The sequence below is a fragment of the Zingiber officinale genome, chromosome 4B, assembly GCF_018446385.1.
Source record: "Zingiber officinale cultivar Zhangliang chromosome 4B, Zo_v1.1, whole genome shotgun sequence".
NCBI lineage: Eukaryota > Viridiplantae > Streptophyta > Magnoliopsida > Zingiberales > Zingiberaceae > Zingiber > Zingiber officinale.
This window is the reverse complement of record NC_055993.1, coordinates 98,519,355-98,542,292: the sequence shown is the minus strand read 5'-3', so window position 1 is coordinate 98,542,292 and position 22,938 is coordinate 98,519,355. Positions and strand designations below refer to the sequence as shown.

Below are 22,938 nucleotides of genomic sequence, written 5' to 3'. Positions count from 1 at the left end.
TCCGCTGCACATCTTAGAAGAAACGAGCAACGCCGAGCAACGAGCACGCGACGAGCTATTCACCCCCCCTCTAGCTACTTTTGGTCCTAACAAGTGGTATCAGAGCGAGGCCGCTCTTCACCGGAATCATCGCCGGAAGGGTCAAGCATAAATAAGAAAAGCTAGAGGGTGAAGAAATTGGAGCAAATTTTTCAAGTTCAAGACTTTATCAAGCTCAACTTCAAGATGCAATTCCAAGATGGGCTTGGATTTGACACAAGGGTGGCTCCACCATACACTTCTACGAGTTTCGATTCTTGGAAATCAAGAATCAAAAATTTTCTTATGATGAAGATAGAGCAATGGTTTGCTCTAATGGAAGGCTTCAAGGCTCCAAGAAATTCAAAGGGCAAAGTTCTAAAGAAAAGCAAATGGAGCCCGGAGTAAGTCCAAAGGTGCGAGGCAAATGACAAAGTGACCAAGCTTTTGGTCAATTTATTGCCAAGCACCATCCTTTGCAAAATTGGAGAGTTTGAAGATGCAAAGGAGCTATGGAGCAAATTGGCCAAGCTTCATGAAGAGATCCCCTCCACTGTACAAGATTATGAAGAATCCAGAGAGGGTGACTCTTTGGAGCAAGACCAAGAGGAGGACTCCGAGGTTGAGAGATGCTCAACCTCCGAAGAAGAGGAAATCCAATAAGCTTCATCCTCAAGGGAATGCAACGAAGGGAACAAGGAGGGAGCATACTCCTTGTTTCAAGTTCAAGATGATCAAGCCTCCACCTCTAGGATTGAGGGGGAGCAATCCTTGGTGACGCCGGATCAAGAAGAAGGAGAAGCTTCTACATTCGGGCCAAGTGAAGAAGAAGAAGATGGTGCCACCTCCGAAATTCAAGAAATATCAAATGGAGGAGCAAGTGCCATCCCTACACAAGAAGGTATAAATATTTCAATTAATAATAAAAATCATATCATTTGCTTTGAATGTAGGGAACATGGGCATTACAAAAGTAAATGCCCTAAATTGGCCAAGAAGAAGGGCCAAGTGGCACAAAAGGGCAAGGTTAAGCCAAAGGAGACCACTCCCGGAACAAAGAAGAGCAAGGAGCATATCATATGCTTCTCTTGCAATCAAAAGGGGCATTACCGGAGTCAATGCCTCAAGGGGAAGAAGATGGTCAAGGCTCAAGGAGGCATTAGTCAAGGGGGAGCCTCCAAGGTAAAGAAGAAGGTAACATTTATTGAGCCTACCCCTTTACATTATGGTAAAAAGCATGATAGTTCTAACTTTTATCATTTTAATGCGATTTACCATAAGAATAGGAAGCATGAGGGCTTTAAGGAAAAGCATGTGGCCCTGCATGCCAAAACTACTACACCTAAGGCTAGGAATGTAGGTAAAAGTCTAGGTAAGAACTCTAAGGATTGTAGCTACAAGCCTAGAAACAAAAATGCTCATGAACTTAATGGAAAAACAAAAACTAAGGACTTAGTGATGGAAAATCAAGTCTTGAGGTCAAGACTTGATAAAATGGAAAAGACCCTAAAAAGGATGGAAAATATCCTATTAGGGCAAAAAGAGCATAACCTAGGTTTAGGGGTACAAAAGCCATCCAATGGCCATAGAGGTTTGGGATACAAACCAAAGGCTAAGAAGGATGTGCCCTCTTACCATACAGTTCCATATAGTTATGGAACAAACCCTAGGTCTAGTGGTCAAGCCAAAAATACTAGGGAAGTCATCCCTAAGAGTATTTTTGCAATAAATGTGACTAAGGCTTCTAAGAAGTCTAAGAAAGTCACAAACAAGGTCACAAGAGAGGCTATCCCTAGAGTTGACCTAGAAAGTGTGACCAAGGCCTCCAAGAAGCCAAACAAGGTCACTAGGAAGGTATCTAGGGAAGTTATCCCTAGTGAATACCTAGAGCATCCAAGGAGCACCAATAGGTGTTGGGTTCCTAGGAGCATCTTCTCTACCCCATAGATGGGTTAGAGAGTGTCAACTCCGATTAGAAGGGTAGTTAACCCAACTTTGAGGAAATTGACACTCAAGGAGCATTTTCAAGGTTTTTGTTAACCTTTGAAAATGAAATGGAATTATTATTTACTCCTTGAAAGAGTAAAATGTGCCTAATGGTGGAAAAATTGAGTTTAATCTTAAATGGCACATATTGGGAAATTCATAAGAACTACCAAGTTGGGATTTTGGTATGTTCTTAGTAAATTTAAGGCAATCCGGGCCTTAATTTAAAAGTGCTACTCTTGTGGAAAAATGAAATATGCCAACATTTGAGGATATGCTTACTTTTGACTGGCATAAATTAATCAAGGGAATTAGAAATGCCAATTTAAGCTTTGGCATTTTCTTAAAGCACTTTAGGGCAAATCTAGGTTTAAGTTGTAAGTTTAGCTAAGGTTTTAAGGATACTTAGATAGTTTAATCTAGGTATATTTTATTTATGCTAAATCTTGCCATGATTGTTTGCCCATCATATGTCATGACATCATGTCTATTTTTGCATTCATGTTTTGTTATGAAAAATCCAAAAATACTATGTCATGACATTCATATATCATGTAGTTATAGGAATCTTTCTTTTGAAAGTTATTTTATTTTGATGTATGCCATAACATTATCATGCATTAGTTTATTTCCTTGTAATTAAGGACTAATGGCGTTTAACAACACTTATTAATAAGTGACATCCTAGGTGGATGTCTAATATCTTTAAAATGCCTAGATAGACATGCATGATCCCCAGATTAGGGCAAAACCAAAATCTCACATCTCACAAGGACTATAAGGTGACTTGTACGTGTTTTAGTGTACATTAGATACAAGTGAGATGTTAGGAAGATGAACAAAACTCAAGATGTTGATTTAGTGCATTCTTTTGAGTTTTAGGTTCATCAAAACACATAGTTATGTGTTTTCCCATCATTGGGAAAGCTAATGTACAAGTCATGTGCATTATGCCCAAGGAACATGATGGGATATTGGTTTTGAAAATGTTTTTAAATGTTTTTGGAAAACCTTGGTGAAGGCTGTCTTTTGATAGTAATCACCATTGAATAGTTAGACACAAACTTGAAGAAAACACTAAAGTTTTTGCAAGTTTTCAAGTTTGTGTCAATCTTTGAAAATATGATGTATTTTCATAGAAAACTATTTTTTCATGATTAAGTATGCCCTAAATAATGTCTACACAAAATTTCATGATTTTTGGATTTTTGTAGAATTTTCTAGGGGTTTCTGAAGTTGGCTGGATTTGAAATTCAGCAACTATCAGAGGCTCCGATCGATCCGTGGATCGATTGGAGTTCCTGAATTGATCCGTGGATCGATTCAGAAGGCAACTCTTACGAGCAGAAGCTCGCTGGATCGATCAGCCGATCGATCCACACATCCTGAATCGATCAGTGGATCGATTCAAATAGGTTGAATCGATTGGAACCCAACTCCAATCGATCCAGGATGCTGATTTTGGCTGGGAAGGTCTGATTTCAGCACTCTAAACCTAATTGAGTCTAGGTAACCATTCCAAACCCCTAAAAATACATTTGTATACATAAAACGGGTGTTTTCGTGTGGAAAACAAGGATGGATTGGTTAAGGAAGGCTAAGTTGAAGTTTAGGTTGAGGTTTGTTTCAAATTTTGAATATTTGAACCTCAAAACTTCTAAATTTGGGTTTCCTAAAGGTTTAGGGATTCCAAGTCATTGTTGGTGCAATGACAGAAGTTACCACCATGTCTTTAGGGGGAGGGACTCTTTAAAGGCATGAAAATTATTTTTTCATGAACCTTGGAAGGTGGTTAACCTTCTTTAAAGAAAATGCTCTTGTATGAGCTTTTGAACTTGAAATGGGGAGTGGATATCCTCATTATTTCAAGTAGGAACTCACGTGGTTAGAAAATGCTCAAGGTTGAGTATTTGTCTACAATGAGGGAGAAGTTAAGGATAAATGAAGGGTATGGGACCTTCTTTATCGTGTTGATCACAACGAGTGATGTTGTGAACAACGATGAGCAACTCTTCAGGGGGAGAGTCTTTCAACAATGGATTTGTTGAAGTATACCCGAAATTGAGGCATGGGTTGATGTGTGCCTAAAGATGGGTTGAGTGTGCCCTACAGGGGAGTTTGATGTGTGCCAATAGGGGGAGAATGAAAAGACTAGTGAAAGGGAGTCAGTTAGGCTTTCATTATCTAAGAGGGAGTTTGCCCTCTTAGGGGGAGAATGAAGAGCTTAACTTATGCTTTCATTACCTAGTGACATGAAGAATGAGGCTATGGGATTAGCCTAACTTACATGTGGTATTGTAAGTGTTATTGTGGTATTGTCAAACATCAAAAAGGGGGAGATTGTTGGTGCAACATCCTTCAGGTCAAGGTTGACCTGGTTGACCAAGCTGAGTCTTGGTTTGAGTTTAGATGTTTGACAATAAGATGTTAATTGAAGAAGAGTCAAGTAGGTCAAGGTTGATCGAATACTTGACTGGGAAGTCCTAACTGGGAAGTTAGGCAGAAGGAAAATCCTGGTGAGTGAAGCCAGGTGAAAGACCTAGTGAGTGAAGCTAGGCAGATAGAAAACCCTAGTGAGTGAAGCTAGGTGAAAATCTTGGTGAGTGAAGCCAGGTGAAAGACCTAGTGAGTGAAGCTAGGCAGATGGAAAACCTAGTGAGTGAAGCTAGGTGAAAGTCCTGGTGAGTGAAGCCAGGCAAGGGAAAATCCAGATGGATCAAGGATGATCGGACATCTAGTGTTGGGAAGTCCAAGTAGGTCAAAGGATTGACTGGATACTTGGCACGAGGAAATTCAGATAGGTCAAAGGGATTGACCAGACATCTGAATAGGAAAGTCCAAGTAGGTCAAGGGAGTGACCAGATACTTGGCATGACGAGAAAAGTCCAAGTGGGTCAAAGGAATTGACCGGACACTTGGTGGGAAGTCCTGGCAGGTCAAGGGAGTAACCAGATGCTAGGCATGATGTACCAACAGGTCAAGGATGACCGGATGTTGGTTTGGGAGTCTTGGAACTTGGTTTTGGGCAAAAACCAAGTGCTGGATCGATCAGGGGATCGATCCAAGAGCTGGATCGATCAGTGGATCGATCCAAGCTTTTCCCAGCGAACAGAAAGCCTCTGGATCGATCCAGATATCCCAATCGATCAGTGGATCGATTGGGACGCGGCTGCTTCGCGCGATAAGCGCTGGATCGATCCGTGGATCGATCCAAAGCCTCCCCGATCGATTGGGAACATTTGAATCGATCGGGTTCCGACCGTTGGCGTCGATTTAAGCTGCAGGCGTGCGATGGCTGCGACATCTCTTAACAGATTCATTCCAGATTCAACACAGCTCCTCCCCAGCACTCTCTAAGCTCCTCACCGCCAGTTCTTGAAGGTTCTTGGAGGTTCATCCAAGTCAAGAGGCGAGTTGCAACGAGAAGAAGAAGAAGCTAGGGTTTTTACTGCATTTCTTGTAAGCTTTTGCTTATTCTTTACTACCCTTTCTTCTTCTTGTACTGAGAGTCTTGTAGGGCTTCTCCGCCCTCGGTAGTTACCGAAAAGGAGTGTTTTCATAGTGGAGGGTGCGTGTGTGGTGTGGATCCTTGGACTAGTCACCTCTTGTGAGGTGGATACCAAGTAAACCAACCTTGTTAGCGTTGTGTGATTTGTTTCTGTATTTTCCGCTGCACATCTTAGAAGAAACGAGCAACGCCGAGCAACGAGCACGCGACGAGCTATTCACCCCCCCCCCCCCCCTCTAGCTACTTTTGGTCCTAATAGATAGATCCTATCGAAGCTATGATCCAGAGAGAGCTAATAGAAAGACCATATTTATTATTAAATAAATTTGTTTGATTCTTGCTTTACCGTTTTGTATTATCTATGCTTAGATTAGGATAGATAAAGATCTATGCTTGATTCACACTTGACTAGTTAAACCTACGATTTTCAGAAAGGAAATTAAATATTCAATTTCTTTAAAAGGCTTTGTCTAGAAGTGGTTGATGATCCAATACCAAAAAGGCCTAGTGCCCTCGCCACAGCCTGGAAGCCGACTATTAAATTAAATATTTAATTGATTAATTGTTAAACCTTAGTCTAACTCAAATGTAAATCAATCATTAGATTTAAATTTAAATTAAAAATTAAAATTAACCATCTTACAAAACCATTAAGGTTCTCTAATTGAAAATCTTGAAAAGGACCTTAAATATTTTTTTGATAAATATTTTTTTTGAAAAGCAAGTTCAAATATTTTTATCTGAAAAATAAGTTTTTATGTACTTAACTAAGTTTTCTTTTTTACTTAACTAGCTTTTGATAAAGTTAAGTGTTTGATAAAGTTTTGATAAAAATAAAAAGGCTAAAGTCTAGATTAAAAGAAAAAAGGCTAAGGTAAAAGCTATACATTTTTGAAAAACTAAGTTTCAAAAACTATGTTTTTATCCTTCTGAACTTAAGTATTTTTCAAAAGGTTTTCCACATCTTTTAGCTTTGTTAAACCCCTACTTGGAATTTGTTCTTTTTAGGGAAAAAGTATATTTTAAAGTATTTAAAAAAAAACTAAACGTACCCTTCCTCCCTAAATTATTTTTGATATATGATAAAAGGGGAGAGAATGGTCAAAAGTTAAGAGGAGTGATACTTAGTTTTATTTAAATGTTTTTTCTGTAAACTACTATATATCTACTTAACTTTTGAACATGATTATTATAATCAAAAAGGGACAGATTGTTGGTGCAGGAAATACCAGATGATCAAACCTGTGTTTTGATAATGACAAAGGATTCAAAAGTTAAGATGTTTTGTTGTCTAACAAGTGTGATTGAGCTTGTAGAAAAATCCTAGTGGATTCTAGGCAGGTGGAAAACCCTAGGGGGAGATAACCCTAGGTCCTAGGGGGTGGTAATCCTAAGTTATGGAAAACCCTAGGGAGAGGTAATCCTAGGTCCTAAGGGGTGGTAACCCTATGTGGAAAGTCTTGGTGGGTCGAGCGCTTTGGGTGAAATCCTAGAGTTAGAGACTCTAGATGAAAATCCTGGTGGTCGCGGACCAGGTGAAAGACTAGACGCGTCATGAAGTAGATGTCTAGCATGAAGACCTGAAGTCTCGAGCGCTGAGCAAAAGTCTAGTCGGTCTGAAGGACCAGACTGGTAAAAGGTAATTTCTCTTGAAAGGAATAGGTGAGGATGCATTTCTCGAAGAGGGAACAGTAGGCGTCGGTTCGACCTAGAGTTTCAGCGAAACGCGAAGTTTGAACCAGACAGTCCAGAGACTGTCACAATAATTTATTGTTTCATATTTTATTGTGCTAACTCTATTTTACAGGGGATGTGTGGTATTTTGGACTAAAGTATCTTGTAGGGAGCGAAAAAGACTTAAAAAGCTCGGATGAACAGTGTCCGAGGTGCCTCTAGGGCTGTTGGAGGCGCCTAGTCGAAGTCTCCACATAGCAAGGCACGAAGGCACCTTCTAGGAGCTTGAAGGCGCCTTGGATGATGGATGGAAGGTGCCTTCCATAGAGCTTAAAGGCTCCTTCGGATGGATAAATAGTGCAGGCTATGGAAGCTATTGTCTCTGACGTGAAAGGGATAAGAATCCCTGCTGGAGGCGCCTTCCATCGAGGCTGAAGGCGTCTTCAGCAAGCTATTTAAGGCGATCTCGACTAGGTGCTGAATAACACTTGATTTTTGCAATCTTTCTACTGCGCGGCTCAAAAGACGATCCGACGAAGTCGTAACGCGACTCCGACAACTAGAAGCCTGAAATTCCTTGTTCTTAGTTGTCGGTATACTTTCAATTGTACTTTAATTATTATACTTGTAATTTTCGGATTGATTAGTGGATTGCCCATCGAAAGCACTCTCATGTGTGGGCCTTAGAGGAGGAGTCACAACAGGCTCCGAACCAAGTAAAAGAAAAGTGTTAGCGCTTGTATTGTTTTGCTTCTGCTTTATTTCTATCTTTCACTTCGTTACTCTATGCTTCCCGAAAAGCATGAAAAAGTCACGAGCGCTATTCACGCCCCTCTAGCGCATCTCGATCCTACACAATCTTCCATCCGGTGTCTATGACCCCAAGATTTTCACCTAGAGTCTTCGACTCTAGGATTTCACCCAACGTACCAAGACTTCGCCTAGTCCCCCGGACCATGACTTTGTTGCCTAATCGCAGCTAGGACTTTCCTTAACCTAGGGTTACCACCCCCTAGGACCTAGGGTTACCACCCCCTAGGACCTAGGGTTGCCTCCCCCTAAGATTTTTCACCTGCCTAAAATTCACTAAGACTTTTATCTAAGAACATATAGTACTTTCCTGTAAGCTTAGTCACACTTGTTAGATCACAAGACATCTTAACTTTTAAACATGAGTTGTTCAAAGCCAAATGAAAGGACTAAAAAAGTCTCATTCATTAAAGGCGGAGAAACCTCTTTTATTTTTAGTTATTCAATTTCGTTTGTTATAATTCTGATACTAATATAAATTGGAAGATCAAGAAAAGTTAATTTTTGTTATATAGGCAATTCATCCCACTCTTGCTAGCGCCGCTGTGCTAGTTAGTGGTATTAGAGGAAAAAATTTTACAGAAAGATATTATGTAATTTAAGAGAAATGATTAATTTATGTAATGCAACTAATTTTTGATAATAATTCTTTAAGAAATATTTTTCTACTATGAAAATTTTAATAATTTTCTAAGATGTGGAAAACATAGTTTAATGGCAGAAAAATAAAAGTTTTCAAATTTCTATTTACTTTGAATTTTTAATTTAAAAATATAATTTTCACAAAGTAATTCGTAATAATTTAGATAATATTTAAAACAAATTTAAAAAATTATAAGGATAGAGAATATCATGTTTCATCACATAAGAATAAAATTTTTTAAACTTTAAATCTAGAAAATAATTTTAATTTCAAAGTATGCTTGTCGTTAATAAAAAAATTACTCAACAGTCAAAAAAATTTTGAAAAAAAAATTCTGTTTATAGATTAATCATCAGATAGTATAGAAAATTTTTTTAATTCAAAATATGAACAGAAAAAAATATTTTTCTAATTGAGAGAGTTTCTATTAAAATATTAAAATTTATTCTAAAAAAAAAATTTGGAACTAATACAGGTTCCTATCTACTGGATTTATTAAAAATTTTAGAGATACACAGTTTCTAGGGATTTTCCTGATCTATCCTTGATGATTTTTAATGTACTAATTGATTCTACCATAATTTTTAAATTTTGATTTTCAACATCTATTTGAATTCAAACATACATAGTCATTTTCTAGTTTTTCTATTTGTGCTTTCAATTTATCATTTTCTATTCTTAAATTATCATACATTATTATGGGGCATGAATTAACTAAGGTTAGTTTTATTTTGGCATTTTTTCTTTCTAGTTTTACTAAATCTTTGGAAAGTACCTTAATAAATTGAAATGACTTTTCAGAAAGTAAGGTACATACCTTACTTAACTCATGTTCTGATGCTCCCCCGTTATCGCAGCTTTCTTATGATGATCCTCTCACTTCATCAATGCTCATTTATGAACTGCTTTCATCTGTTGGTGCAGGGGAGCACCAGATGATCGAACCTGAGTTTTGATTATGTCAAAGGATCCAAAGTTAAGCTGTCTTGATCTAACAAGGTTGATTGAGTTTGCAAGAAAAGTTCTAAGTGTTTTTAGATAAAAGTCCTAGTAGATTTTAGGCAAGTGGAAAACCCTAGTGGATGGTAACCCTAGGTCCTAGGGAGTGGTAACCCTAGGTGATGAAAAATTTTAGCTGCGGTTAGGTAGGTTGAAAACCCTAGGGAGCAGTAACCCTAGGTCCTAGGGGGAGGTAACCATAAGTGGAAAGTCTTGACGAGTAGAGCACTTTGGGCAAAATCCTAGAGTCGGAGACTCTAGGTTGAAATCCTGGTGGTCGCGGACCGGGTGGAAGTCTGGACGGGTCGTGGAGAGAACGTCGAGCATGAAGACCGGAAGCCTCGGGGGCTGAGCAAAAGTCCAGTCGGTTTGGAAGATCGATCTGGCTACAGGTAATTTCTCCTGAGAGGAGTAGGTGAGGACGCGTTCCACGTAGAGAGAACAGTAGGTGTTGGTTCGACCTAGAGTTTCGACGAAACTCAAAGTCAGAACCGGATAGTTAGAGGCTATCAAATCTCATACTATATATATTGGTTTATGTCTGAACTAACTTTATTTTACATAAAATAAGGGGTAGGAAAAAGTTGGTCCGGGCACCTGGAATCGGTTTGGACGCCTGGAGTTGGTCCAGGCGTCCGGAACCCAAAAACTGTCTACAAACTGATGTGGAGTGCGTCGATTGGCCGAGCCACGTGGTCCAGCGTCTGGAGGGGTTCCATGCACCCGGAACAACCTATAAAAGCTGACGTAAGCAGTCTTCTACTGTTGTATTTCTCTTCTATTCAATAAACTGTATGTTTATTCTGGAATTGCTTGAAAATTACTTTGTTACATCAGGTTAATGAAGAGCTGAGTATTGGAGAAGATGCATTTGTGTGGTTTTCCTCCCTAATCCCTCTGGCTGCTGATGTTGTTAATGCACAATTCACTTTTGAAACTCTTACTGCACCTACTGCTAATGATAGATTCCTCAAGGAAATGAACAAGTATGCCATTCATCTTATCTCAGCATTTGCTTACTTCTTTGTGAGTAAATACTGTGGAGCAACTTTGATTGAGTGACTTGAGATTCGTTTCTGTTAAGAGTAGATTCACCTCCTTTGCTGATTTGTATTTCTGGAAAAAGATTGACATGTATAGTGAATTAAACCAGATTTCATTTGAGTATTCATATGTAAAATCAATCATGACTTTGATGGTTCTTCATGTTCCTCCTTGTGTTGCTACTAATCTGCTGAGACTTGTTCAGAGATTCGGTGTTAAGCAAGCATCAGAAAGTAATTTCTGTCACTAGCATGCTGATACTCTTTAGATTCCTCCAGAGGTTTGACACAGAAAATATCGAGAACGATGGCTTGCATCTGATATCTTGTAGTTCATAAACTAAGCTATTCAGCAGCACATGATACTTCTGAGTTAGTGAAGATTAGTATTCTTTTCCTCTCCTCATAATTTCCTGCTACTTCCTGTCAAAAGAAACAATAAAATACTATTGTTTTTCAAGCTAGAATGACTTGCTGATGGGTACGACAAGGACTGAAATTTTGCTCACCAATGCTCTATCATGTTTGCTCACATATACCTCCTTTCCTTGTGTGAACAAACTGATGAGATGTATTGATGATTATGTTTTTCTTTAATTTTTAGTTCTATCGAGTACTTGGAGAAGCAGGAAACACCAACAGGAGTTGAGTTTTCTAAGAATGAATTCATTCTTCATGTTGAGGGCACTTCATGGACACACAGAGTGGTGAGGCACATCAGAACAACTAGTTGGCCAGGTAATTTTTTATGGTTTCTCATTAATCTTCTGATCTATTGACACTATTTAAGGTGTTATCTCTTAGTCGTGATTATAAAATTTGTCATTTCTATTAATTTGATATTGTGTGCTAGGAAGATTTACCCTTACCAATCAGGCTCTCTACTTTGAGGCATCCGGAGTAATGTCATATGAAACTGCTGTAAAAATCGATCTTTCAAGAGCAGATGCTGATCAAGTTAAACCAACCTCAACTGGGCCATGGGGTGCTCCCTTGTTTGACAAAGCAATAGCATACGAGACGTCTGAATTGTAATTCATTTACTAATCTTCATTATGAACATCATCAGCTTGAATGTTATGACATATCTCTAGGACAATCGATGTAATCTTTCTATAACTTTGCAGATCAGAACCCTTGGTGATAGAGTTCCCTGAGATGACTAGTTCCACTAGACGTGACCACTGGCTTACTCTAATAAAAGAAGTCATCTTGCTCCACCGCTTCATATTGAAATTTGATATTCAAAACCCTATACAGGCATGGGAGATCCATGCTAGAAGCATTTTGGGGATCTTCAGGCTTCATGCAGCTCGGGAATTGCTGAGAATATCATCACTGTCTCCTGCAAACTTTTTGATTTTTTTGCTCTACGAGGAACTACCAAAGGGGGACTATGTTATGACAGAATTATCCAATACCATAAAGCAGAAAACTAGCCTAAGGCCATGTAGTGCAAATTCCATATTAAAGGGTTAAGCATCTACCATGTTGATTCCTTTTCCATGGAAAGAAGTCCTGAAGAAAACACGAACAATCAAACAGATTCTCTAATGTCTCTTGGGCCAACCATCAATCAAGGGAGGAAGCGAAGGAGGTTAGCGTAGCAAAAGCTACTGTTGAACAGATGAAAGGAGGAGGAATTGCGGATAGTCTTCTTGTTCTAGTTGTAAGATGAAAATTTGATATGTGCATGTGTCGACCATCCAGAGCTACAAGCTAATATTAATAGGGGATATTTCTTGTTAAATATTATTATTTTTCCTACAGAGGAGATGTTAAGTTCTTGATAAAACAATATTTGTTGAAGAAGCTTGTTGTTGTTAATTATCATAGTTATTTGTTGTTATGTAGTATTTATGGAGGCTTGGTTTACTTCTTGTAGTAAATAAAAGCAATTCTAATCATCTTATCGTTTACTTCTGGTATATTATTAACCTGACTTATGTCTTCTTGTAACATGTAGAAGAAAATACCAGAGACAACTAGTGATTATGCTGCTAATCATATGTTGATTTCCTTTTCTTCTATGCATATTTGCTATTTTTGCTAATCGAAACGATTGAAAAGAGCCATTTCAGATCCAATGCAGATTTGATATCATTAAACCTTGGTATTTAAATTACTTTGAGTCATTTCAGTGTATAGTATACGAGAAGCAGCCAATCGCAATCTAATTAAAAGCACTTTTATCTTAGCTTCTCAGGAAACTTGACTTATCAGGAGGATTGCCACAATCACCGATCGAACCAATTCCTAATATACAATATCCTCACATTGCAAGATAACATTCCGAACAGTCCAAATGGCGAGGGAGATATTTGACCCCAATGTTTTCGACGCTATCCTCACTTGAAGTTATTGCCAGTCATACATGAAGGTTATTTCCCTAGAAATCTCTTTATCTATGCTACTTTCTATTCAAGAGTTACTGGACTTGACAAACTCAATAATGATAGACAATACGGAATAACTTAAGAATCATATCTAATTTTTTAAGCTGATTTTTTTTTATTTTTCATATATTGATAATCATGGAATAAATTAGATTAAACACCTCAAAGTTTGTCTTTAAATTGTTTGCTAGAGTTTTAGAATTGTCAAACATATCTTTAGGGTACGTTTCGTTGAGAATTATCTTTGATAATCTTAATTATCCATCTAAGATTATTAACGAAAATTCTATTTGATTTGATAATCGATGATTTTTGAGTAATATTTCATGTTCGACACGTCAGCAAATTAAAGGAGCATGCACGGAAAATCTTGAAAAACTGAGATTTTTCTTAATTTCGGGGTTAACGAATTTTTTTTTATCCAAAATATATTCGGATAAAAGAAAAATGTGATAAAAATGGAAAACTTAAAAAAAATAAAAAATAAAAATTTAAAAAACTTAAAAAAAGAAAAAGACGTTAAAAAAACATTAAAAAAATAGAAAAAATGTAAAAACTAATAAAAAATAATAAAAAGTGTAAAAAATAAAAAATAAAAGATAAAAAATAGAAAAAACATAAAAAAAATAATCATCATATAATCAAGATTATATATAATAACTTCAACCTTAATCTATTCTCTCAAAATATCATGGGCATTTTAAAAAAATAATAAAATAAAATTCCCCTAAAATTTATGATCTTCATTGATTTTTATAGTGTTGCCTTACTGTTTGTTTGTTTTCATATCTAATTTCATCTCCAGGAATCAAATGCATTAAGTACAATGGTCAATTTCTATTCCCCATTGCCTACGATGACATAAGGAAGTCAAAGCCATCAATTTGTGGTTGACCAAGTCGATCCGCACCTGGTTGGTATGTTAATTTTTTATACTTTTATTGTCCTTTTTAAAAAAAAAGGTCGTGTTATTATTTTTATTAAAAAATCACTCGTCAACAGTGTGTTTGAAAATATACATATATTTTTGCATCAGTAGCTAGGTTATGTAATAAATCAATATTGCCGTGCTATGGAACATTTTTTTTTGTTGGTAAAATTTCTCTCTTTACTTAATTTACCCTCGATTTTATATTAAGAAAATCATCAAAGTTTACATTTTTAGATTTGAAGTTCTGTTTTTTTTTTACCTTTATTTAAAAATTACAAAGAACTAAAATTGATGAATTATCCTCAAGTGTCTGGCTTAACTTTAGAGAGAGAACCTGTTAGGTTCGGAGCGAAGTGAAAGACATATACTAAATTATAAATTTTTTCATGGTACATATAGTTTTACAAAATAATATAAAAACTTATCTCGAATTCTCGATAGGCTTGAATGATATCACAGACAGATAAAAACCTCACGTGTGACTCCTTTAGCGGTATCCATGTGTACTAGATCACGAACTCGATACGATTCGTTAGGTGCTAGCCTCTTAAATCGACAAAACCTTGGAAGCACTACCGATCTCTTTCGATGGAAGAAAATGAAAAAGAAGTTGACGAGGAAGAAATCGAGAGAAGAAATTTATCATTTGAATTTTTCCGAGAATGACTACTTATAATCTCTAAGAAATACAAAGAGTTAAATTATTAATTAATTCAACATTTATGATATTTATTATGATAACACTTTAAAATTTTCATTAATCATTATTATGATGATTTTTCGAATTCGTCAACTGAATACAAACTATATGTTTGTACTTTTGCGTCATCAATTGTTCATTTGATCTCTTAAACCGGCATATATTATTAATTAACTTCGACATGTTAAACAATGTATATTTTTATTGAGTTTTTAACTCGACGTGAGGCACAATTGTGTGCTGCTATATATATATATATATACACTGCACTTGTTCTTCTCCTTTCATCAAATTAATTTTGATTGCAAATGATTCCATCTGAAAGTTGAGTCGGATGAAGGCGGGCGTTATTGTACGGAAAGTTGACAAAAAGTCGTTGAAGCCTGGGATCCCCTTTTCTCCCGAAAGGCTAGCACGGACAGTTGACGAAGAAAGATGACCAGGACGATGACGTTGTCGCTCTGCACACACTCAGACGAGCCCACCAGTCGTTAGAGACCAGAAACCAGGGAAAAAGTCCCCGGATTAGGCCCTCCGACGCTCAAGTCAGGTACTTTTTCCCCAGAAAGCACAGAGAAAGGATGAAAAGTAAACACTAGTGAGAAATGGTGAGTGAGCGTACCTGCGTAAGGGACAAAGCATCCCTTTTTATACTACAACGGAAGTTTCTGGGTCTGACGGGTGTCAGGGAATGTTGGCTATCAGACTTTGTCTGGCGGTGGATGACAGGTGACATCAGGACAGATCCAGCATGTTGGTTAGTCCTAGGAAGATCGTACCGGTTCCACTGTAGAAAAATTTTGTACAAGTGTCGAACCTTTCCTAAATAACCTATTGTGTTCTTTAGAAGTTAAATTAGGAATCGCCGACGGAACTTAACATCATTGATTCCAAATTTAACTTATCTGTTCTTAATGGTTTAGATTTGGATCACAAACGGAACTTAACACTATTGATCCAAATCCACCTATGTTATAAATTCCATTAAATATTAATTTCCAAAATTGACTTCCAATACTGCATGACGAGACACATGGCCTTCTTGGGTATGGGAGCATCCACCACCGCCTAGGCAAAACCTTTTAAGGAAAACGAATATTTAATTTCCTTATATAACTCTAGGTTTAACCAAAAGGAACAATCGAATCACAAATTCAAAAAACAAAAAAAAACACAACTTCGAAACAAATCCGAAAAACTAGAATATAATGCCTCTTGTGTTTGGAATTCTTACAAAGAGAAATAACTAGCATGATGCGGAAAACAATAATTAATTATACCTTCTCTTTGTATGCTAATAACCTCGAGTTCTTCTTCCGTATTCCTCGCCTCGCCTTGGACGTCGTGTGGGCGACAATCGTCCAAGATGAACACCACCCAAAGAACTTCTTCTCCTTCTTCTAAGTTTTGGCCACCACAACCACAAGGAAGCAAAAGAGAGCAAAGGGAAAAGAGAGGGAGAGAGGGGCCGACCACCAAGAGAATAAGAATTGATATCTCATGAGACCTCCCCTCCCCTTCTTTTATATTATTTGCCCAAGGCAAATAAGGAAAGACTTTTTACAAAAATTAAAATCTTCCTCTTGTTTTTCCTTGTCCCTTTTATTTTTCCTTTTCTTTCCTCTTGATTTAATCAATCACCAATCATTTATTGGTTTTATTTGATTGCCCGGCCCCTTCACTACAACAAAATCGCTCATAGACATCAGTGGAACAACAACAGTTTTAAGCAAAAACCGATGTCTTTGAGTATTTTATATCGGTTTTTCCAAAAACCGATGTCTATGAGTACAGATTTTCGCTAATAGACATCGGTTTTTTTAGCCGATGTCTATGAGCGCCTTTTTTTCATTAATAGACACCGATTTTAACCGCGGTTTTTAAAACCGGTGTCTATGAACTAAAATTCTGGCGGACTTTCTTAGCGCCCTTTCTTTTGGGTTTCTCCTCGCCTTGGATGAAGCAACCAGCCAATTTATCTCCTCGCCTTGGGTTTCTCCTCTTCCTTTGATCCCATTTCTCGCTCCCTCTTCCCCTTCTTTTGTTCCTTTTCATTCCGTCGATCTGTTGGCCAGATGAAGAAAGGCCGAGTTCTGGTGGAGCCGGCGGCGGCAGTAGCGGAGACGCGGTTCCGCGACGTGCGGAAGCGGCCGTGGGGGCGGTTCGCGGCCGAGATCAGGGACCCCTAGAAGAAGGTCAGGGTGTGGCTCGGAACCTTCGACTCGGCCGAGGCTGCCGCTCTGGCCTACGACTCCGCCGCTCGCGCGTTCCGTGGTTCCAAGGCTAAGACCAACTTTCCCCTAGCCACCGCCGCCGCTGCGTCTCCCACCCCTACTCCTGCATTCCGCTGCCCTCCCTCCGCTGACCCAACCCTAGGGTTTTGATAAGATACAAATTGGAATTAAGCCGACCCACCTCATTCTACGCACTCATCACCGAGAGGTCCGAGACCTTGCAACAGCGGCATCGTCGTCTGCAAATCTCGAAGCGAAGATGAAAATTGTGGCGGCTTATCTCCTGGTCATCCTCGGCGGCAACCCCAACCCCTCCGCCGATGATATCAGATCCATCCTTGAATCAGGTCGAACTCTCTTCCCTCTCATATTTATCTTGGTTTCATTTCGGTGATCCTTGTTTCTTGCTTGTAGTGGGAGCGGAGGCAGAGGATAAGAGGATCAACCACTTCCTCACGGAAGTCAAGGGCAAGGACATAACGGAAGTCATCGCTGCCGGCTGGGAGAAGTTCGCTTCCGTGCCCTCCGGTGGCTCTGTGGCTGCCATCGGGGTCGCCGCCCCTGGTAGCGGCGGCGCGGGCGGCGCCCCAGCTGCAGAGGAGCCTAAGAAGGAGGAGAAGGTGGAGGAGAAGGAGGAATCCGACGAGGTGAAACTCCCTGTCTTTCCCTCCTGCAAATTTTTGTTTCCGACATAAATTTGTGGTTTTTTTTCTTTCTCGTTTCCAATTTCTGTTTTTGGAAAACACAAGCTATGGAGATTGGTTTGATTGCTATTTGTTGTAAGTTTTGAAGGTAATGGCAATCTTTTTTATTTTATATACTAGCATATCACTTAAACGGCTACAAGTATGCCACTTTTTCCAAATTTAATAGCACATGGTAAAGTCCTATCTTGTGATCAAGGTTCACAAGGCATATACAGAGGCATAAAGTCATGCATACAAAGACTGAATATTGTTAGTAAAGTGCATAAACTCTTAAGTATTTGGATTAATTAGAGTTGAAGATGTAAGGGGTGGAGGGAAAAAGGAAATCTTTGTTAGTATTAATGATAAGTCGCCATGATGATTACCATTGTTATTGCTAAATTTGTTGATCTCCTATGTTTAACTCATACCTCAAGTATGTAATTAAATGGTTTAATTTCATACTTTTTCGTATTGTTGTGCATACGTAGGATTTTGTTTCTCTGCAGGGAGTTAGATGAGTGGTTTATAGACACCTAGTTGCATCTCTTATTTTCCTCTACATGTATGCACATTTTTTGACATCGGTTGGCAATTCATGTGTATTTATCTTTATTTTAACATACTTCTAACTTTTAACTATGACCAGTGCTTCTTGAATTATCTTTGAAGGTTTGGAATCTTCAACCCAGCAGTCGTGTATGATCACCTGGGAGAAATTTATTCAGCACTTATTCTGGGAAGCTTAGTGTTCTGCATTTTGTTATACTTGAAAGTGAGCTTCTGTAAATTTCAATCTAGCTTTTCCTATGGTTATTACTGTCCTTTGTTCCTAATTTGAGAGCAAGGAAAGGAGTAGCAACACTAAGCAGTTCAAAGAATTTAACTGCTACGAGAACTGTTTCAATTCAAAAACCATCTGTTTTAAAGGAGAAAAGCAAGTTGTCCTCTGGCCAACCTTCAAAAAATGCTAAGAATGTGACCAAGTAAGGATTTCGATTTTGCAGATATTCTATCATGAATTACCATGACATGTTTTTATCTATAACTGGTGTCCTGGTAGTGTTGCTGCAAAGAATATAACGTCTATTGGAATTGCACAAGAAAATCAAGCTATTAAAAGGCAAAAGCTGGATGATGGAAGATCCAAACAGGTTAATACTTTTGAAATATTTTTTCTAATAATCTTTTTTTACTTGGGACAGTATAATTATTAATATTTCATTTTGATATGGTCATAAATAGATACACAATTTGAAAAATAGAGTTCTACTCCATAAGTCGAGATTGGGTTTAGCTAGTGCTCCTGACGTGCACTCCTCTGGTGCTAAAGTTGGCCAGGGAGAGAAACCATTGCAGCAGGTACATGATAATATGGTCAACTTTATTCTTCTGATAATTAGATGAGTGTTGAAACCATTCAGTAAGACCTTCATTTGCTCATGCATCATCATCTTTAGGATGATGCAGATTCAGTAAGACCTTCCTCTCCTTTCTTTGCCCTAGCCTTTCCCAGAGGCAATCGAATAATGGAGTCTGCTTTTTTTTGGTTGTCTAAGGCGGAGGCGGGTATGGATATTTGCTGGAACCTCTATGGTGGATCGGGATGGTCACCAGTAAGCACCCTTTTCCTTCAATTACTCTCACCTTTCTTATTTTAATTTGTCTACTGGATTTTTTTTTTCAGTGATAATAGGTGAAATTGCGAATTTTGTTGCATACATCTTTGCCCCAGCTGTCCTTGTTACACCAATGGGTGCGTTGAGCATCATTGTGAGGTAAGAGTTGCCAAATTTTGTAGATCGAGGGGGCACATATTTTAATTAATGGTAAGAAATATTTTTCATGCTGAGAAATGGTGGGTGCAGTGCCGTTTTGGCCCATTTCATTTTGAAAGAGAGATTGCAGAGGATGGGTGTCTTGGGTTGCGTGCTCTGCATTGTGGGTTCGACAGTCATCGTGCTCCATGCCCCAGAGGAAAAGACGCCGAGTTCTGTTGAGCAAATTTGGGATTTGGCAACCCAGCCTGGTATTCTGTAATGATTATTATGTGATTGATATATTGTATATATAATTTAGATGCCTTTGCGATTCAATCTACCTGCTAGATTTTCATGTAAATGCGTATCTGATCCATGATATATTCCTTGTTTTCCCAGCCTTTCTATTGTATACAGCATCTGCAGTTGCAGTATCCCTGGTGCTCATGTTGCATTGTGCTCCACGAGTCGGGCAAACAAACATACTGGTTTACTTGGGTATTTGCTCTGCCATTGGATCTCTGACGGTAATGATTCTATGATGATTGTACTGCTATGTGTTTCTTTTCCTTGCTTTATTTAATTTCATTAGCTGTGCAGGTGATGAGTATTAAGGCCATAGGAATAGCAATCAAGCTCACGTTAGATGGCATCAACCAAGCTGGTTACTTCCAGACATGGGTATTCGCTATGCTGGCAATCTCCTGCATTGTAATTCAATTGAATTACTTGAACAAGGTTGGTAACTGAAGACTCGCTACGGCTTGATCTCACTCTGTTTGTTCTTTTAATATGCATGTTCTATGCACTACAAGATGTATGGTATCTGTGTACAAAGTAAATTATGATCATACATGAACAAGTTAGGTTTCTATCTTTTCTTCATTTCACTATGTATCTATGTTGGAAGTAAATTATGATCATACACGATCAAGGTAGGTTTCTATCTTTTCTTATTTTTAGTGTGGTATCTATATAGGAAGTAAATTAAGATCATACATGATGAAGGTTGGTTTCTATCTTTTCTTCGTTTTTGCATTTTATAATTTTCTTCTTCCATTTTATCAAAATATTTTCATCTTTTTTGTACTCTAAGCTTGATATACAATGGCTTTTCTATTCCTAACATGAGGTCCAGCTCAGGGCTCCACGAATATTTTGCTAGATCAAGGTAGTTTATTTTTTATGATCAGAAATAGCAATCAGGGGTGACTTAAGGATTAGATTATTATATAAGAAAAATTATAGCCTTTCATTTTAAACTTACACAAATATGTTTTATGGAAGACCCCATTTGTTTGAATATCATTATTCCTCAGAGAAGCTGCAAACAACTCGAACTGAAAACTTATATGTTCATGCTAAAAGACTGCAACTTGTGTATTTGGTATATTTCCTAGACAAAAGATAGACAATCTAAGTAAATAGAAATAAATTCTGTGATTTGTCTCCATAATTTGGAAGACCTAGAAGAAAATTCTCAAACTTGTATCAAGTGTTTTGTGCTTAAATTATCCAAGAGCTTCTTCTTGTTGTGCAATGCGATTGAGTTGCATGTGACTTGCTTAATCAATATTTTCTTGTGGAAGGTCTATTAATCATTCAAATACATGATTTGGTTTTATATCTAAAATATTTCTGTTTGTGGCACCAGGTTCCAAACTATTCTATTTGAGTGGTATACATTCAGCCCATTTAGCTATAATTCTCTAGTGCTGTTTAAGAAGACCTCTAGTATAATGAATTGCTGGTTAGATCTAGGTCTTGATCATCTGAAGCTAAAACTGACGCATTTGTATAATCTCTAGATAACATTAGAGGTGATGACATTCAGCAAGTTCATTCGTGTTTTGTTTGAATTAATTTCCCTCCTCTTTTGTTGCTTCTAGATAGTTTTTGATGTTTCAAGGTGGTTCTGACAGTTTTAAGTTTGTTAGAAATTTATCAGTTGATTATATTTGCTCTGTTTTAAGGAGGTTCTATCTGCAGGGTGATCTTAGCTGTTACTGATCAATCTCTTATTAATTTCAAAAAGAAAACTTTGGTTATATTGTTCAGCCATGAATGACAATCAGGTCAAGGTTTGCCCTTGAAACAGATCTTTCAGTAATACACAGTTTAAACTTTCCTCGATATGCTTTTGTTTGGTGCAGTTGTATTCTAGCACATGATTTGAGTGAAAGAAGTCTTCCAGATATATATGTATATAAGAATATACTGGAAGTCTTGAGAAAATATCAGTGGAAGAGAGCAATTAATATCCAGGTCCTATCATGATTAGGAAATACACTCCCTAACCCACATCGAGAGGAGTCTCAAGCACCAGAAGTACCCTTTGGGTTCTACACAAAAGGAGCCTTGCGACCAATGCTCTAACTAAATTTAGTTTATGAGCCTCCAAAAATGCTTCTACATTATGTCCAACTTGAAAAATTAATTGCTCTCTTCCAAGTCAGATATGGATGTCAACCACTAGAGAGAGTTCTAAGGACAATTTGCCATCTTCTCTTGTTGGGAATGGACATTGGAACTTGTACCAAAAGGTTCAAATTCATGAAATTCAATTGATGTTCCAACTTAAAATATAGGAGTTTATTGTCTTTGTTGGGCTTTGTTGTATGAGTTCTGAAAATAAATTAGTTTCCATTAATGTATTAGTGTATATTGCAATTTCAATTTGCATATAAGGTATTTATCTCTCAAATCCTAGCTATTTTACAAATTTTCGTAATAATATAATTTTCTTCCTTAAGCTATTACTCTATTTTTCCTATTCAATTCAGCTACTTTACGATGTTTCTCTACTTTTTTTTTTTTTGGCCGTGCAGGCATTAGATACTTTTAACACTGCTGTTGTTTCTCCAGTCTACTATGCCATGTTCACAATCCTCACTATATTAGCAAGTGCCATCATGTTCAAGGTACTAAATACAGGAGAGCTGGTAATCTTTCATGATCGTTTTGTTTTTCTATTGAGGTTTGCCTATTGCTGACTTCTTTGCAAATCCAGGATTGGTCCGGGCAGAGTGCAAGCAATATTGCATCTGAGATTTGTGGGCTCATTACAGTAATTTCTGGAACCACAGTGTTACATTCTACAAGAGATCCGGATCCTCCTTCCTCAGGTAAACTGACTTCGGATTGTATAGTATTATTATTATTTTTTCATTAGGTCAATCATGTTTCTAGCTCAAGCCTATTGAAATTACTGCTTAAATTTGATAATTTCTTTTTTTGCTTTAATTGACAATCTGGTGGTTCGCAGAATCTGGAGTGTGGACAATCTGTTAAGGTTGTCTTTAATCAGATTTCAATTGTGCTACTAGAGATTCATAAATGAATATTTGTCAATCTAATCAGCTGGTTTGGCTTAAGAATAAGATCAGTAATAGCCAACCAAAGTCTAGTAAAAATGCCCTCAAAAGTAACTAGAGTGGCCGAAAAGAGGGAATTAGAATTGGAGAAAGAGATGGAGATTATTAAGGATATCAATGTATATATTAGTCTCTTTCTCTCTTTCCTAAGAACTTAGCTTTTAGGATAAATAGTC

General features: G+C 37.7%; 2 protein-coding genes, 1 long non-coding RNA gene and 1 pseudogene across 3 annotated transcripts; all 4 read left to right on the top strand.

Annotated features, from left to right (window-relative positions):
• The first annotated feature begins 3,888 nt into the window (after positions 1 to 3,888).
• On the top strand, positions 3,889 to 16,897 carry LOC121978441 (annotated as a pseudogene).
• Positions 16,898 to 17,022: 125 nt separating this feature from the next.
• Positions 17,023 to 17,637, top strand: LOC121978440 (60S acidic ribosomal protein P2B-like). The gene is made up of 2 exons (XM_042530785.1): positions 17,023 to 17,289; positions 17,357 to 17,637. The coding sequence occupies exons 1-2, from the start codon at positions 17,202 to 17,204 to the stop codon at positions 17,635 to 17,637; spliced, it is 369 nt and encodes a 122-aa protein (XP_042386719.1). The 5' UTR covers positions 17,023 to 17,201.
• An 851-nt stretch (positions 17,638 to 18,488) lies between these two features.
• LOC121975666 lies at positions 18,489 to 18,930 on the top strand. The gene is made up of 3 exons (XR_006110390.1): positions 18,489 to 18,614; positions 18,692 to 18,782; positions 18,874 to 18,930. It is a non-coding gene; the product is annotated as an uncharacterized LOC121975666 (long non-coding RNA).
• Positions 18,931 to 19,192: 262 nt separating this feature from the next.
• LOC121975665 (probable magnesium transporter NIPA6) lies at positions 19,193 to 22,589 on the top strand. The gene is made up of 7 exons (XM_042527450.1): positions 19,193 to 19,244; positions 19,316 to 19,406; positions 19,497 to 19,657; positions 19,788 to 19,915; positions 19,989 to 20,126; positions 22,217 to 22,309; positions 22,399 to 22,589. The coding sequence occupies exons 1-7, from the start codon at positions 19,235 to 19,237 to the stop codon at positions 22,558 to 22,560; spliced, it is 783 nt and encodes a 260-aa protein (XP_042383384.1). The 5' UTR covers positions 19,193 to 19,234; the 3' UTR covers positions 22,561 to 22,589.
• Positions 22,590 to 22,938: the final 349 nt, after the last annotated feature.

Bases quoted from the DNA above. Each gene is read 5' to 3' on its own strand.
- LOC121978440 (XM_042530785.1), top strand. From the start codon at position 17,202: ATGAAAATTGTGGCGGCTTATCTCCTGGTCATCCTCGGCGGCAACCCC. The intron at 17,290-17,356 runs GTCGAACTCTCT...TCTTGCTTGTAG, and splicing joins CAGATCCATCCTTGAATCAG to TGGGAGCGGAGGCAGAGGAT.
- LOC121975665 (XM_042527450.1), top strand. The intron at 19,407-19,496 runs GTAAGAGTTGCC...TGGTGGGTGCAG, and splicing joins GCGTTGAGCATCATTGTGAG to TGCCGTTTTGGCCCATTTCA. The intron at 19,916-19,988 runs GTAATGATTCTA...TTAGCTGTGCAG, and splicing joins CTGCCATTGGATCTCTGACG to GTGATGAGTATTAAGGCCAT.